At 42.5% G+C, this 15,636-nt stretch overlaps 1 protein-coding gene across 1 annotated transcript; it reads right to left on the bottom strand.

The window, feature by feature from the left end:
* Nucleotides 1–3,158: 3,158 nt before the first annotated feature.
* On the bottom strand, nt 3,159–5,514 carry LOC310864704 (retinol-binding protein 2-like; the record flags this gene model as incomplete). Its single annotated transcript, XM_083773410.1, has 4 exons — nt 5,398–5,514; nt 3,988–4,166; nt 3,497–3,598; nt 3,159–3,212 (listed from the first exon to the last, which is right to left on the bottom strand). The coding sequence occupies exons 1-4, from the start codon at nt 5,468–5,470 to the stop codon at nt 3,159–3,161; spliced, it is 408 nt and encodes a 135-aa protein (XP_083629536.1). The 5' UTR covers nt 5,471–5,514.
* Nucleotides 5,515–15,636: the final 10,122 nt, after the last annotated feature.

A 15,636-nucleotide genomic window follows, 5' to 3' on the forward strand; every position in this document is an offset into this window, starting at 1 on the left:
CAATGAGATGATATACAGTAGTATGTATCTACACAGTTGCAACACATTTACACCAGTCTACTGTTGGAAAAGACACAGACTATATAAACCCCAAACCTCAACAAGCTGTCAATCTTATGACATTGTTGAGTGGTTCTGTGGTTGAGTTGTTATTTTCCGGTAGGTGCGCTTGTTTCAACTTCAACTTTATTGTCACATCACAAGTGTAAAAAAAAAAGAAGCTCTTTCATAGGCTCTCGATTGAAGTATCAAGAAAGCGGTAACAGATATACTTTACCTAAAATATAGATGAACGTGTTACAGAATTGTCTTGGGATTTTATGGAAATGGAAATTGCAAAACTTCTCCAAATTATTTCATGATAAAATTATTTTTCAAAGTCAATAACATATACCGGTATGCACACTTTGATACATAAAATAAATGTTAACCACTTAAACTATGCTTCTAACATCTAACTCAGCCACATAATGAATTTGTCTATGATTTCTTAAAATACCCGCCATCTTCCATTCCTCTTTTTAGAAATGTAATCATTGGCTAATTTCTGCTTGCACATTGGAAAGGTTAAAACTGGTAGGAGTTGGTGCAGAACCTTTTTTTTTTTTACTTGGGAACTGGAAGGTTCCCGTTTTCAATCCTCCTCCTGGTTACGCGTCGAAGTGCCGAGCAAGACACTGATAATATAGTGTCAGCATCATGTTATGCTTTAGCTATTGAAAAATAGCAGATCTACAAGCTCATATCGCGCCACCGAGTGGCGCGATACGAGCTTGTAGGTCTGCTATTTTTTGAAAATCAAAGAACGACTGACATTTTTAGAATCTGATCTCAGGTCAGAATGGGTTAATCAGACCAGCGTGTGTCCAGTGGAAACCTCGTATGAATCTGATCTCAGGTCAGAATGGGTTAATGGGTGAATATAAGGCACATTGTAAAGTGCTATAGGCGCTAAACAGTATATGCACCATTTACCATTTAATACTGCCATTTTGTTTCATAACCAGGTTGTCATGCAGATTCAGAGTGGCACCAAGTTGTCTGATGTCCGGCCCATCATGATCTATCCAATGTTACACAAGACTGCCTGGTAAGATCTTTACAGCATGATATAAAGGAAAAGTATAGTCCCTCTTTCATGTCCTATACCCAGGATAGGCCCGTCAGAAAAAGGGCCTGACCCAAAAGAAATTGTAATAGTTCAAGGTTTTTTTATTATCCTCAGGGTCATCCAAATATATAACATAAATCACACCCGTGTTAACCCATTCTGACCTGAGATCAGATTCACACGAGGTTTCCACTGGACACACACTGGTCTGATGAAACCCATTCTGACCTGAGATCAGATTCTAAAAATGTCAGTCGTTCTTCGATAAAAAAAAAATAGCAGACCTACAAGCTCGTATCGCGCCACTCGGTGGCGCGATATGAGCTTGTAGATCTGCTATTTTTCAATAGCTAAAGCACGACATGATGCTGACACCAAAATGGGTGCCCGTTCAGAATGGGTTAAGTGAGGAGCGCTCTTATCATCCTACTGTACTTCATCATGCATCATCTCATACTGACCAATCACAAATGTACGTCATATTTGGCGGACATTTGACCTAATTTCTCCTTTCATTGTCTATGGCAAATCTGAGGCGTGTGTGGACAAGATGACGTAAAGTAATTTTACAAGATGACGTAAAATTATCTTTAACAATAAAGATAATTTAATGTTTGTTTTGACACCGTTTGTTTTACATCACCTAATCAACATGAGTTAGACTTTAATATATTAGCGCTCCTCACGGGTGTGATATTTAATATGTTATTTGGATGACCCTATAAGGATAGGGTGTAATGTTTTTCTGTACTATGTGTTGTTTTGTTGTTGGTGTTGAACAGACCTGTGAAGATGAATATCCTTCGGGACAATAAAGATTATTATTATTAATAATAATAGCCTTGAACAGTTACTATTTCTTTTGGATCAAATCTTAGATTGACTGACCTATGGAGTTGAAGCCAGGTCAACCACACGAGCAGGAGGATGTTAGTCTCTCAAGACAGACTGTTGCCTCGCGTCAAATTTCGAGGAACAACAGGGGAGGCGCTGTTTTCCCGAATATTTGACGATGGGATTCTCAGATTGGGAGGATGTTGACTACTGAGCTAGCGGTAATTCAGAAAGCCTGTTATTGTTCTCAGTCTACACCCTGGTTCTGAAGGCCCTGGTCATTTGCCCATGCAGCTGTCAGTTATTGAAACAAACACAGATACAGTGGCATACAGTGAAAATCCATACAGCACATTGGTTTTCAAAGTGGGTTCTGGGGTCCTTAACCCATTCTGACCTGAGATCAGATTCATTACGAGGTTTCCACTGGACACACACTGGTCTGATGAACCCATTCTGACCTGAGATCAGATTCTAAAAATGTTGATTTTTCAAAAATAGCAGACCTACAAGCTCGTATCGCGCCACTCGGTGGCGCGATATGAGCTTGTAGATCTGCTATTTTTAAATGGCTAAAGCATAACATGATGCCGACACCAAAATGGGTGCCCGGTCAGAATGGGCTAAAGAGTCTAGGGGAAAAATGTGGAACAGTTTAATTTCACCATTGTTTCATTACGTAGAAGATAGCTCAGTGAGAGAATGTGTAATTTTATAATGATTATCAGGGTGACAGGTTTAATTTTCTCCACTGTTATAGTATCTCCCTAGTCCCTACCTAGACTATATATAGTTGTAGAATAAAAAAATAATCTCTTTTATGAGTGTCCCTGGCATAGAATCTTCTGAAATAGGAGTCCGTATAGCCTGTCTATTCATTTTGGGTACTTGACCTGAAAATGATTGAGAACCACTGCGTTCAGAGAACTCGGCACATAGCCAGTCGTCCCATTGATCAAAGGTTCTGTCAAAGTAGTTGTGACCTTGTTTATATAGATAATGTTGACACACTAAACACTGATAATGACACTTTTACAATTAGTTGACAAACTTGACACCACCTTTGATTGGACCACTAAACTGGTTTTATCAGCTTTTATATGGTACATTAACTCACAAAAGAAATAAAAGAATATTACAAGTTATTTACAATTTCATTATAAATAGATAGCATCATAAAACAGGAATACTTTTCGGTAAAAATGGTCCCGTCTTATTCTTTCTTCTTAAAGACTTGGAGGCACACTTTGTCCAGAACATGCATTTTCTGAAAGAAAAAGTGTCGACTTCAGACTTACAAAATAAACCCCAACGTCAGGTACAATCTTCTATTTGCTGAGTTACATCATCAAGTTGAACTTTACTACTGTCATTTATCAGTCGTAGTATCTCATAGATAGGCCATTCAAAGTTATGGGGCTATAAATGTAGAAAAAATACATTATAAAGCTAGTTATGGGTGGGTCAGAAATGGAAGTGAAGAAAACATTACTGTCAACTGTTAGTTTCAATTCATTTGAGATGATATATAATAATGTCTCAGTCTCTCACAAAGTGCAGCAAATCTCCCTCGATCCAATGTATCCAGCCTCGGTTTTCCTTCTCTCCCTTCTGGGTACACACCAGTCTGTCCCCGTCCCAGACCACCAGTGCCTGCGGGAGACACACGCACACATGCATATAGACAACATCAGATGATTCAAGGCCAATATTTACACGCGGACATGGGGCCAATAACCCATTCTGACCGGGCACCCATTTTGGTGTTGGCATCATGTTATGCTTTAGCTATTGAAAAATAGCAGATCTACAAGCTCATATCGCGCCACCGAGTGGCGCGATACGAGCTTGTAGGTCTGCTATTTTTTGAAAAATCGAAGAACGACTGACATTTTTAGAATCTGATCTCAGGTCAGAATGGGTTAATCAGACCCAGTGTTTGTCCGGCGGAAACCTCGTATGAATCTGATCTCAGGTCAGAATGGGATAAACGCAGGCAGAGTAATGACGGCGTGCAGCCGTTTCATTGTCAGCGGTCCCACCTTGACAGTGCGGTTGTCCAGGCCTTTGGTGAACTCGTCGAACTCCTCTCCCACCGTGAAGTTGAGTTCGTAGTTTCTGAAGGTGCTCAGGGTTTTGGTCTCGAACTTGTCTCCGTTCTGGACAATCACCTTTGTCTGGGTCAGGTGGGCAGCTATCTTCCTGGTGGCAAAGTCGATGTCTAAAACACAGACACATACAAACAAACGATGTGATGGAGTTTAACGATCATATCACAGTGGTTATTATGATTAATGTGCAGGAACGTCGTTAAAATCGCAACAGCACATTATGCGTGTGTAGTTTCGCTGCAGACAATGTGTCATGATCTGGCTTTCAAATGTCCCACTGGTTTACTCACTGCCTAATGAGTAAACCCTTCTAGCTTTATATTATTCACACAGACAGAAACACACACACACACACACTGGCATATGACACCGCTGGCTACTTATTACTATTCCTCTCCAACTGCCCAGATGACAGTCTCATTTAGCCTTTAAAAACGACCTTGCTTGCAGCCAGAATGGGCCTAAATGAGGTTTCTCCGCCCGCAGTCAACCAAAGGAAAACCACCCACCACTGCTCCGATTAGATATTCACATCCCATTTGTCCTAATGTGAAAATTCAATTTCTTTCCATCGCTCTTTTAAATGAAGCTTCTTTATTTATCCATCCATTTTTTTTTTTTACACATTTCCAATTCGCCCAATGGAAATGAGCCAGCGTTGGCTGAGAAATGAGGCTTCGGTGGAGTCACAATGTTTTGGGGGCATTTGTGTGGCTGAGCATGCCAGGGCTGAATTGCTGGTTTGAATTGCAGATAAAGTTGTGAATAATGAAAGGCGTCGTCCCGGGCCTGATCGATGATGTGCTATAAAAAAGGGATGCAAGCGTGGAAACCATCTTTTGCCAGAAAGATGAGCATGGGCTCCGCTATAGCCTGATCCAGGGTCAGAATCTGTCATCCCCTTTCCGGGACGAGAGGGGATAGAAATGCGTGAAGCCGTGAATCAATATGTATTTGGCATGGTAACAGAGCTAAGGTTAACTCGGCCTGACAGAAGCTCAATAAGGAAATCAAGCAGCCTGCAGCATTCCTCTTTACTCCTCTGTCACTCTCTGCACTTCCCTTCTCTCTGTCTCTCTCTTTCTCCCACACACATGCACACATGTTATACTTATACTGTATACAGTATGCATCGCCAGTCTGTCACTCACTCGCACATCCCCCCCCTCTTCCCTGTCTCTTGTACCCCCCAACACCCCCCCTTCATCTCTCTCTCTCTCTCTCTCTCTCAGTGTCATCTCCATCTCTCTTCTCCTGCCGCAGCAACCCATTCCCCGGGTATAGAATGTGCATTTGCTATTTTTGTCATGATAGGACAAGCAGAGAGAGGCAGCAGCTTACCGATGGCTTTCATAACCTCCTCGAAGTTGTCGTTGCTCACCATCTCCCAGCGTCCGTTGTAGTCTGCAGGCATGTTGGCTATAGCTGAGGTGGTGCTGCTGCTCTGGAGCCAGGACAGTACAGTACAGTTCTCTGCAGTGCACACAGTGGGGAGAGATAGCCCACGGACCCACCCTTTATACACTGAGCATATTGGTGGGTGTCCGTGTGGACCTAAGGCCAGGGTTCACTATGTTTTAGCAGTAGCTAGGCTATATACATGCACATGCCTGTGAATAAGAGATTGGGTCACTATGTTTGAGCAGTATGCGCATGCGTGTGAATAAGAAAGAGATTGAGTGTGTGCGTGTGTGTGTGTGTGTGTGTGTGTGTGTGTGTGTGTGTGTGTGTGTGTGTGTGTGTGTGTGTGTGTGTCTGTCAGGGCTTAAAGTTCTCAGTCCTGGGCACGGAATTCAGTCTTGAGGATTTCATATAGGGGTCATTTAATGAGATCAGTGCAGATTTGCAAAAAAACATTTTCAGTCTTGGGATTTTTGTTGTTGCTTTAAGCCCTGGTGTGTGTGTGTGTGTGTGTGTGTGTGCGTGTGCGTGTGCGTGCGTGTGTGTGTGTGCGCGTGTGCGTGTGCGCGTGCGTGTCCGTGTGCGTGCATATGAACGAGTAAACAATAACTCATGTACACTATGTTTGTGTGTGTGAGTGGGGTTGTATCTGTGCATTATAGCACTGACAGAGAGCCACTTAAGAGTCTGCTGTGGACTTCCTTCTATATCTGGCCAGCCTCACCAATACTAAATGCATCAGAATGGAAGGTAGACAGAGAGAAAGAGACACAAATGAGGACTGATTCGATTACCCCTGCCGCCTCTAAAAAAACCAGCACACAAAGCAAAGGCTGCAGAGTGGATTTAATTTCTATTACTCGCATATTTCCGTGACTGGGCTCTGAGCCACGTGGGAGTTGCTTCATAAAACAGGCTCCTCTTGTTTTTTTTAATGTCACCAACCAAACTCCCGGAAGGGAAACAGGCTTTGAATTAGCCTAAAGTAAGCAGTTGCTCGTGCCGTGACATTGATGTGACACATTCGCAAACGCTTGCAATATTATCTACTTTGCGATATAGCACATTATTATAGGCTGGACCTGTTTGGCCTGCCGCCTGGAATCCAAATTTCTATGATAGCAGGCAACGAGCAAAAGTTAGAGGAGAGTTAATGCTGAAGATCTGAGTGGTCAATGTGGGTTTTCTTGGGATTTGATTGATCTTTATTCCTCTGATACGTAACGGTACGTGTACTGTTTTTCTCAACTTCATGGAGAATCAATGACAGGGGCAGCACCTATCAGCCTGTGTTTGCTTTGCCAGCATGGGATCATCAACGTGTGCGTGCTGGGCTCATGCATTGCGGTTGTGACTGCGTGTGTTTGTGTCTGCACATGGGAATTAGTGTGTTAATTATTTGTGTTCATCAGTCCAGGACCTGTCATCATATCAACTAGAGCAGTGGCAAGGGAAAGTATCTTTGCAGCGTGTTGTGAGCTCACCGCGCTTGGCAACCAGCTGAGCTAGACAGACCAGGCAGGTATGTCTCGTCTAGTGCCAGCACACGCGTTGGTGTTTTGACCCATTATCAGTGCGCGCCTCTGCGTTGTGTAAATATTGCTGTGGGCGACTTGCAGTGACTGGAGAACCGCAGCGCAGGGCTTGGAATGGATGACAATGCAGAAGCTCAGTCAGGGATACTGGGCGGTGTTATTGATCCCAGCTGAGTGTCTGTGTTTAGGGAAACAGAAGTGCATATTACCTTGTTCTTCCTTTATTCACCTCGTCTTTCACGTGATCCACACGAACGCGCACGCACTCGTGCACATGCACGCATGCACATGCATGCATGTGCACACACGCATTTGTGTATTCACACAAATTCATTATACACACACACACACACACACACACACACACACACACACACACACACACACACACACGCAGTCATGCATTCTGAGGTGGCCTGAGGCCGTGAAACAAGATCTATAGTCACTATACGATTTTGTAACTGGAGATTTCATAACCTTCACAGAGATAGCCAAGAGTGGCACTATTTGCGGACCATTTGGTGACCTTGGGGCAGGGTAAACGGTGGGTCAATGAGTGTATCACATGGTTGTTTATCAGAAATCTGATAAGGTGGGCACAATTCAACATGACAGAAGAACCTTTCACCCACTGGTAATGATTAACTTATACTGATGCCTGCTATCTCACGCCCCCAATGTTCCTTTGTAGATATAAAACTCGTAGGCCTATATAAAATTACATGTTTTATTTATCATCTTTGAGATAATATTTACCCATTCTGATCGGGCACCCATTTTGGTGTTGGCATCATGTTATGCTTTAGCTATTGAAAAATAGCAGATCTACAAGCTCATATCGCGCCACCGAGTGGCGCGATACGAGCTTGTAGGTCTGCTATTTTTTGAAAAATCGAAGAACGACTGACATTTTTAGAATCTGATCTCAGGTCAGAATGGGTTAATCAGACCAGTGTGTGTCCAGTGGAAAACTCGTATGAATCTGATCTCAGGTCAGAATGGGTTAAGGTCGCCTTCACAGTCACACCAGGATGTTATACTGCGATTAAAAGGATGAACTGGCCCAGACGGTTATAGTTCAACCGTCTGGGCACCTATAGGCTGCTAAGCCAGCCTGACGGCGTGCAGCGGGTTCGAGACGGGGAAGACAGACACACGGTCTTTGCCGTGTGTCTTCCCCGCCATCTCTCTCTCCATATCCCGTCAGATCACTTTCAATTCATCAATAAAGGCAAAAACAAAAAAGAATCCTGCTGCGTATTGTCAGAAAACGCGCTTCGTTTTGGTTTCGCTTTGCTTTCAAGCGCACCTGACTTCACTGCAGGCGTGAATGCAATCTGGAAATCAAAGGAAATGAAGCAAAGCACTGTGGCAGATGAAAGAGGAGTAAACACAGTTGGAGACGGAGAAGGCATTTTACGCAGCGAAAAGATGTCCCATTAGGTTACCGTGGATACCGGATAGATGTGGTCAAATAAGGAGACCGAAGCTCTCATCAAACATTTAAGGACGAGCACATTAATCAATTGCTTAAGGAAACATAAAAACAGAATATTCTGTCTGTCTGTCTGTATGTGGGTAAACATCCGAGTGGAGACTTTCTTCATCTTGTTTAAATAGAAATACTTCAAAATTAAACACATGTTTACTTTAGCTCAGCATGATCTAAACTGTATAGCTAAAAAAGTTATCTTTGAAAAACAAAGAAGGGTCCCGCACACGGTCCCTTCGGGACCCTTCTTTGTTTTTCAAGGATAACCTTTTTAACCCATTCTGACCTGAGATCAGATTCATACGAGGTTTCCGCCGGACACACACTGGTCCTGATGAACCCATTCTGACCTGAGATCAGATTCTAAAAATGTCAGTCGTTCTTTGATTTTTCAAAAAATAGCAGACCTACAAGCTCGTATCGCGCCACTCGGTGGCGCGATATGAGCTTGTAGATCTGCTATTTTTCAATAGCTAAAGCATAACATGATGCCGACACCAAAATGGGTGCCCGTTCAGAATGGGTTAAGTATGCTTTATTGCCCTACGCACCTGTCACTAGCCTTCTGAGGTGTGCAATCTGCCTTTTGCTACTAAACTGTATAGCTAAACATGGCATATGCATAATTGTATATGGTGATCAGATCATCAATGGGACTCTGGGAGTACAGTGTAAAGGCAAATGCAGCTAATTAACCCATTCTGACCTGAGATCAGATTCTAAAAATGTCTGTTTGAAAATGACAGTTTTCTGAAAAAGCGATGCTTCTATGTCAGTGGTTCTTCGAATTTTCAAAAATAGCAGACCTACAAGCTCGTATCGCGCCACTCGGTGGCGCGATATGAGCTTGTAGATCTGCTATTTTTCAATAGCTAAAGCATAACATGATGCTGACACCAAAATGGGTGCCCGTTCAGAATGGGTTAAATATGCAAGAATGATGCAACTGGCATCGAGAAGTAGGGACGTGAACGCGAGTAGATTCAAGAGGATTTATTTGTCACTCACTCATACAGGTACGAGCAGTGAAACGTTGCTGTGGCATGTTGTGCAGTCTCAGGGAAAACAAAAACCTTAGCCTCGGCAACAACAGTCCTCTGCTGGGCTACTGTTTGTCCTTGTAGTAGTAATAATAATAACAACTAGAAAAAAAAATTCAAGAAATTTTACTGGGTGCCTGAAGCTCGCCAAGTCTGTGCAGCATTTGAGCCACGGACCACCATTTGATGACATTTAGCCTCTCAGAAGGGTCCATTTGGTTACATGTGAGCCAGGTCTCCCCATTGACTTTCAATGAGGTATTTTGTCTTAGTTCATTGCGCATTACGTTGCCACCAACATTCTAATGCTAACATGCTAACATGCTAATACTAACATGCTAACATGCTAGCATGCTAACATTTTAATGCTAACATGCTAATGCTAACATGATATCATGCTAAAATGCTATCATGCTAATGCTAACATGCTAATGCTATCATGCTAACATGCTAATGCTAACATGCTAATGCTATCATGCTAACATGTTAATGCTGCTAACATTCTAATGCTAACATGCTAACATGCTAATGCTAACATGCTAATGCTAACATGCTAACATGCTAATGCTAACATGCTAATGCTAACATGCTAATGCTAACATGCTAATGCTAACATGCTAATGCTAACATGCTAACATGCTAATGCTATCATGCTAACATGCTAATGTTAACATGCTAATGCTAACATGCTAATGCTAACATGCTAATATGCTAACATGCTAACATGCTAACATGCTAATGCTAACATGCTAACATGTAATGCTATCATGCTAACATGCTAATGCTAACATGCTAATGCTAACATGCTAATGCTATCATGCTAACATGCTAATGCTAAGATGTCTGAGCTGTAAGGGTCCATTTGGTTTCGTTCAGGGGGGCGGCCCGGTTCCGGCGAGCCGCCCTGCTTCTGAAACGGTCGAGAAATGACAGAGTTACGTGTTTCCCCAATTTTCTCCATTGACTTTCAATGTGTGTGTGTGCGTGCACATGTGTGCATGTGCGTGCATGTGCGTTCGTGTGTGCGCGTGTTTGAGAGGTGGTCAACTTGACCTTGAATCATTAACAAAGTATCAATTTCACCTGGGCTAGGGCTAGTCTATGCGAATGCAAACACTATTGAAAGTTAAAACCACACTGACTCAGTGAGAGAACGTATGTCCGAACAAATTGCTCTATCGCAAAAAGTAAACGTCAAATGCGATTTTTGTTTTCGCCGTGAGTGACCCGAGACATTGAGGTATGCCGTGTGCGATCGTGGTATTGGTACGATAAAAAACGTGGTTATGAGAGCGAGTTAAGAAATTGTGTTTGTGATGAAAAAATTGCTGACTCGTTCTGGCATTTAACATGGAGTTGTATGACACATTATGATGGTACACCTGTCGCTTTCAGGGCTGTAGTTCACGTACCGTATGAATCTGGGCTGTGGTTGTGACATTGGGTGAAAGAGGACGAGTGTGGCTACAAAATTACCGAAACCCATGCGTGTAAAGTTAATATTTTGGCCGTGAGGACGATTTGTTCGGAGAATTTCGCTACAGTTTTCACATTGGCTTCTCCCTCTGACCCGCTCTCTCTCTGGCCGTGCGACACTGAGAGTCAAGATTTTTGCTCAGACCACACACACTTTGAACTGCGGTAGCGGGCAAACCATGCAACGCATTCGAATTCCGTCTGAACCACGACAAAGTCGATGGCCTCGTGTGCTGTTTGAGGTTTAAATCGTGTTTCTACGTAACAGTATGCCAGAGCAATGTGGCTCCAAAGTAACGTGTCGTTTTCTGTTTTTACCCGCGTTTCCCCATTGACTTTGCATGGGGCATTTTTCGCGTCGTTTATTGCGAATTACGTCGGCACGGTAACCCGAAACGGAAAGAAAAGCACAAGCACACCATTCCCGGCCGAGCCGCACGTTTCGATGTATATATTGTGGGGCTTTGGTAAACCGTGCGGCCGGCCATAGACGTCAAAGTTTCGTGTCTTGATAATTACGATTAAGTATGTGTTGCGGATTTCAACCTGTGTTTCTGCCATTGCATGGCAGGCACCCAGAATAATAATAAAACTTTATTTGTATAGCACCTTTCATGACATGAAATGCAGCTCAAAGTGCTTTACAGAACAATGGAGAATAAAAGAAAAGCAAGGCAACGACATTCAAAAACAAGCAGTAATGCAGTACAGTGAGGACATGAGAAATAAAAAATAAATAGTAATAAAAGAATCACACCCGTTTATAGGAGGCTCGCTCCTCAAAAATGCATTATGGAGCATTATGAAATCAATCCACAGTAAAATCCTTAGTGTTAATTTGACTCTTTAGTCTTCTTTTAGTCTTTGCATAAATCCTCGAGTTACATTAACATGACTTATACTGTGTGTATCTGTAATTGGGTGTAGAAAAAGAGGATTACCAAATAGCAAGTAGACTATAATCAGAGGCAACATTCTGAAAAAGGTAGAGGGCAAAATGAAGTAACATAATGCATTTATGGTAACAGACAATAATCCACCAAGATACCCATGTACCTGTCAAAATACTTCCTTAATGTCAATGAAGTTCATACCCACAACACCAGAGGGAGTGCAACAAACCATGTGCAACCCAGATTCGGCACAAACAAGGGACTAAATTCATTCCGCTCCTATGCCACCGAAATGTGGAACGCCCTACCAACTGTCATTAAGACATGTGAATCCCCTGACTCCTTCAAAACCGCTCTCAAAGGGCACCTAAGGAAAATCTGAACCCCACCCCTTTTCCCCCTCACTGTATATGTTTTTTACCTTTTTACCTTTCCTTTAGGCCGAGGTCGCTTCTCGCCCCTTAGGGCGACGTCGCTTCTCGCCCTCAGGCGTCTTACTGGTATAGAAGTGTATAATAATATTTGTACGTCTCTGCACTTTCTGATGAATTGAAAATGTTGGACCCTATTGTAAACAAGTGTAGGCCTAATGCTTTATGGTGTCGTCCACAGTTAACAGTTTTTGTATTGAGTTGTGCTTGAAATGTACTGTAATTCTGCAAACTGTTAATACTTCAATCAATCAATCAATCAAAAAAAGACATGTTTCAGAGTCACACACACAAAATAAACAAAAATATTTTAATAATATAGACTATATTCATCACTGGAGGACGGCAGCAAGAAAGATAAATCCAGATACATTAAAGTAGATGACTTTCATCTAGACTCAAAAAGTCAAAAAGCCTATCACGGGAACCTATAGTAACAAGTTCACATGCACGCATGGTGCACGAGATATGTGTTAGCCATGTCCTCAAAGCAGACTTAACACACACACACACACACACACACACACACACACACACACACACACCTCTTTAAAAGGCTAGATGGACACTGATAATGGAATGCTGGACAAAAATGCCAGGGGTTTGTTATTGTGCAGTTGTAAAACAAGCACACAAGCACTACATACATAGCCAACGTCTCTACTGTTATAAATCATTTAGAATATTTTAAATCACTGCTGTATTTGAACCAACGCTTTATCAAAAGGCGACAAAGCAAAGAGCGGAATGCTATATGCTTTGGGGATGGCATTCATTCTGTTATGTGTTCACACAGATCTCCTATCCTTTCAGCCTCGATGTTACATATCTGACGGTAGTTAGTAGTTCCTCCCAGTTGCCACACGAGGGTGATATTGTTACATCAAACCGCCAGCCCCTGAAAATCATAATCATGCAAAGGCACAGCATAGTGTTTTCTTAAAATGACATGACTGCACTGTAATTTTGTTATGACACAAGCACGCGTATGTGTCATAACACACGCACACACACACACACACACACACACACACACACACACACACACACACGCACACACGCACACTCACTCAACAGTCAGTCAGTCACTCTCTTTCTCACAGTTATAGACTCCTTTGTAATTCAGGTACAATGGAATCCATATTGAAGTGAGACGCACACAGCATCTAACATCCGACTCACATGCAAATGTAATTATGGCAGTTTTAATAATGCATGACAGAGGATTAATTTTCAGTTCTGCCTAATGCACACTTAATGGTGCACCCCGTAGCTCAGTAACCTTGAAGGTTGTTCCTGTGAGTGTTCCTGTGGTGATGTAGGGGTATATGTAAATGAGCAGCAGCATGCAATTTGCATGGTAAAAAACCATCTTTGTTAATTTAACTCAAAGAGGGTACAACAGACCCAAATGGACTCATAAGGATCTGTTTGTACACTCCTAAAGGGCCAAACCGCACAAATGCAACTAGTCGCAAATCCTTGCAACAACACAGTTTTAACCCATTCTGAACGGGCACCCATTTTGGTGTCAGCATACGAGCTTGTAGGTCTGCTATTTTTGAAAAATCGACTGACATTTCTAGAATCTGATCTCAGGTCAGAATGGGTTAATCAGACCAGTGTGTGTCCAGTGGAAACCTCGTATGAATCTGATCTCAGGTCAGAATGGGTTAAGGTCAACCAACGCAACTCCTCGCAGCCTGCCATTGAGGATAATGGTTGCATGGCGGTCCAGCGGTCCATGATGCCTGTGCTGGACTGCGATATCATATACTGTATATCTGTGAGTTATAGTGTAGGCCTACTGTATGTCTCCATGCTTGGTAGAGGCTGACATCAGATTTCTGGGTCCAAATCCCAATTTCTGACATAGATAGTTTGTCCACTGATTACCAATGTTTTGACCGATATCTCGTTGATTTGTTTTACCCATTTTGGGTGGGAACCCCTTTTGGTTTTTTATGTTATGCTTTAGTTATTGATGTGATAGCTAATGTCTGGAGCCTTGTTTTAGGCCCTTTGAGGTGTTGTAGTACCATGAGGTGTATGCGTAGTTAAAGAAACCTTGTATGAGGGCTCCTGTTAGGTCCGGTCTTCAGGGTGTTATTGTTGACCAGTGAGAAGATCCTGTACAGGAATCTTGTTCTTTGGTTGCCTTTTTATCACAGGAAAGATTTGTCTGGATGGAACCTATAGGTAGGTAATTTCATATTTTCTTGTGATAATATTGTCAGTCACCCACTTTAACAGATTCTGTACATAGGACGTCTGAGAACGTCATAAGGACCCCGAAATATTAGTACTATTGACGTGTGAGGACGTCCTAGCGACGTCCCAGCGACGCGGGGCGAGATAAGAATATTCAGAATTTTTCCTATTTTTTTTTGGGGCATTTCGCTTTTCGCTTGCCGTATGCTAACGCTCAGTGCAACTATTAGCTTGTCATTGACTCCCATGTTAGCGCGGCGGAAAGAATGACTCGTATCTCCTAATCCAAGGCGCTCTCCGCGGTGATGAATGGATCGATATGCTGGCGCTTCATTTCTGCTCCTCATCCGTCTCTCCCGCAAAATATGAACGTTTTTTGGAGCGTAAAACAATATATTAAGATGATCGGGGATGTGAGGTCCCTTTGTAAAGTCAACTTTTTTAGGTAAGTGTTTCCTGTTTCATGGCTTTCAAAGTAAAAGCGATAAGACAACTCTGGCACTCTATAGCCTTTATTTTGAAAGCACTTCCTTTAACTGAGAAGCCGACGGCCTTGCTGAGATTGATGGATTCAGTTTTCAGTTTCAGTTTTTCCCAGGTGTAAAGATATAGTTTGTTATCAACGAGCCAGGTGCAGATTCTACCCAGTTCAGAGCTGAGGGCCTTTTCAACCTGCAGTTTGTTCCTGTCTGAGACCAGCAGAGCTATAAGTCATCCGCAAACAGAAACAAGTTGTATATAGTCACACGCTGATGTCATGTCGTTTACATACATTAAGACAGTCAGATTAAAAAATGTCTTCTACATCCTGACAGTTTTCAAATAGATTTTTTTTTTAATGTCCGCAGAGGGTGCAAGTCTCAAAACTAGTGGAAGAGTTTTTCAAAATTTAGCAGCTACCGCCTGGTTTTTAGTTTAGCCCATTCTGACCGGGCACACATTTTGGTGTCAGCATCATGTTATGCATTAGCTATTTAAAAATAGCAGATCTACAAGCTCGTATCGCGCCACCGAGTGGCGCGATACGAGCTTGTAGGTCTGCTATTTTTTGAAAAATCGAAGAACGACTGACATTTTCAGAATCTGATCTCAGGTCAGAAT

This window comes from Protomyctophum parallelum (assembly GCF_964188405.1).
Source record: "Protomyctophum parallelum genome assembly, chromosome: 9".
Classification (NCBI taxonomy): domain Eukaryota; kingdom Metazoa; phylum Chordata; class Actinopteri; order Myctophiformes; family Myctophidae; genus Protomyctophum; species Protomyctophum parallelum.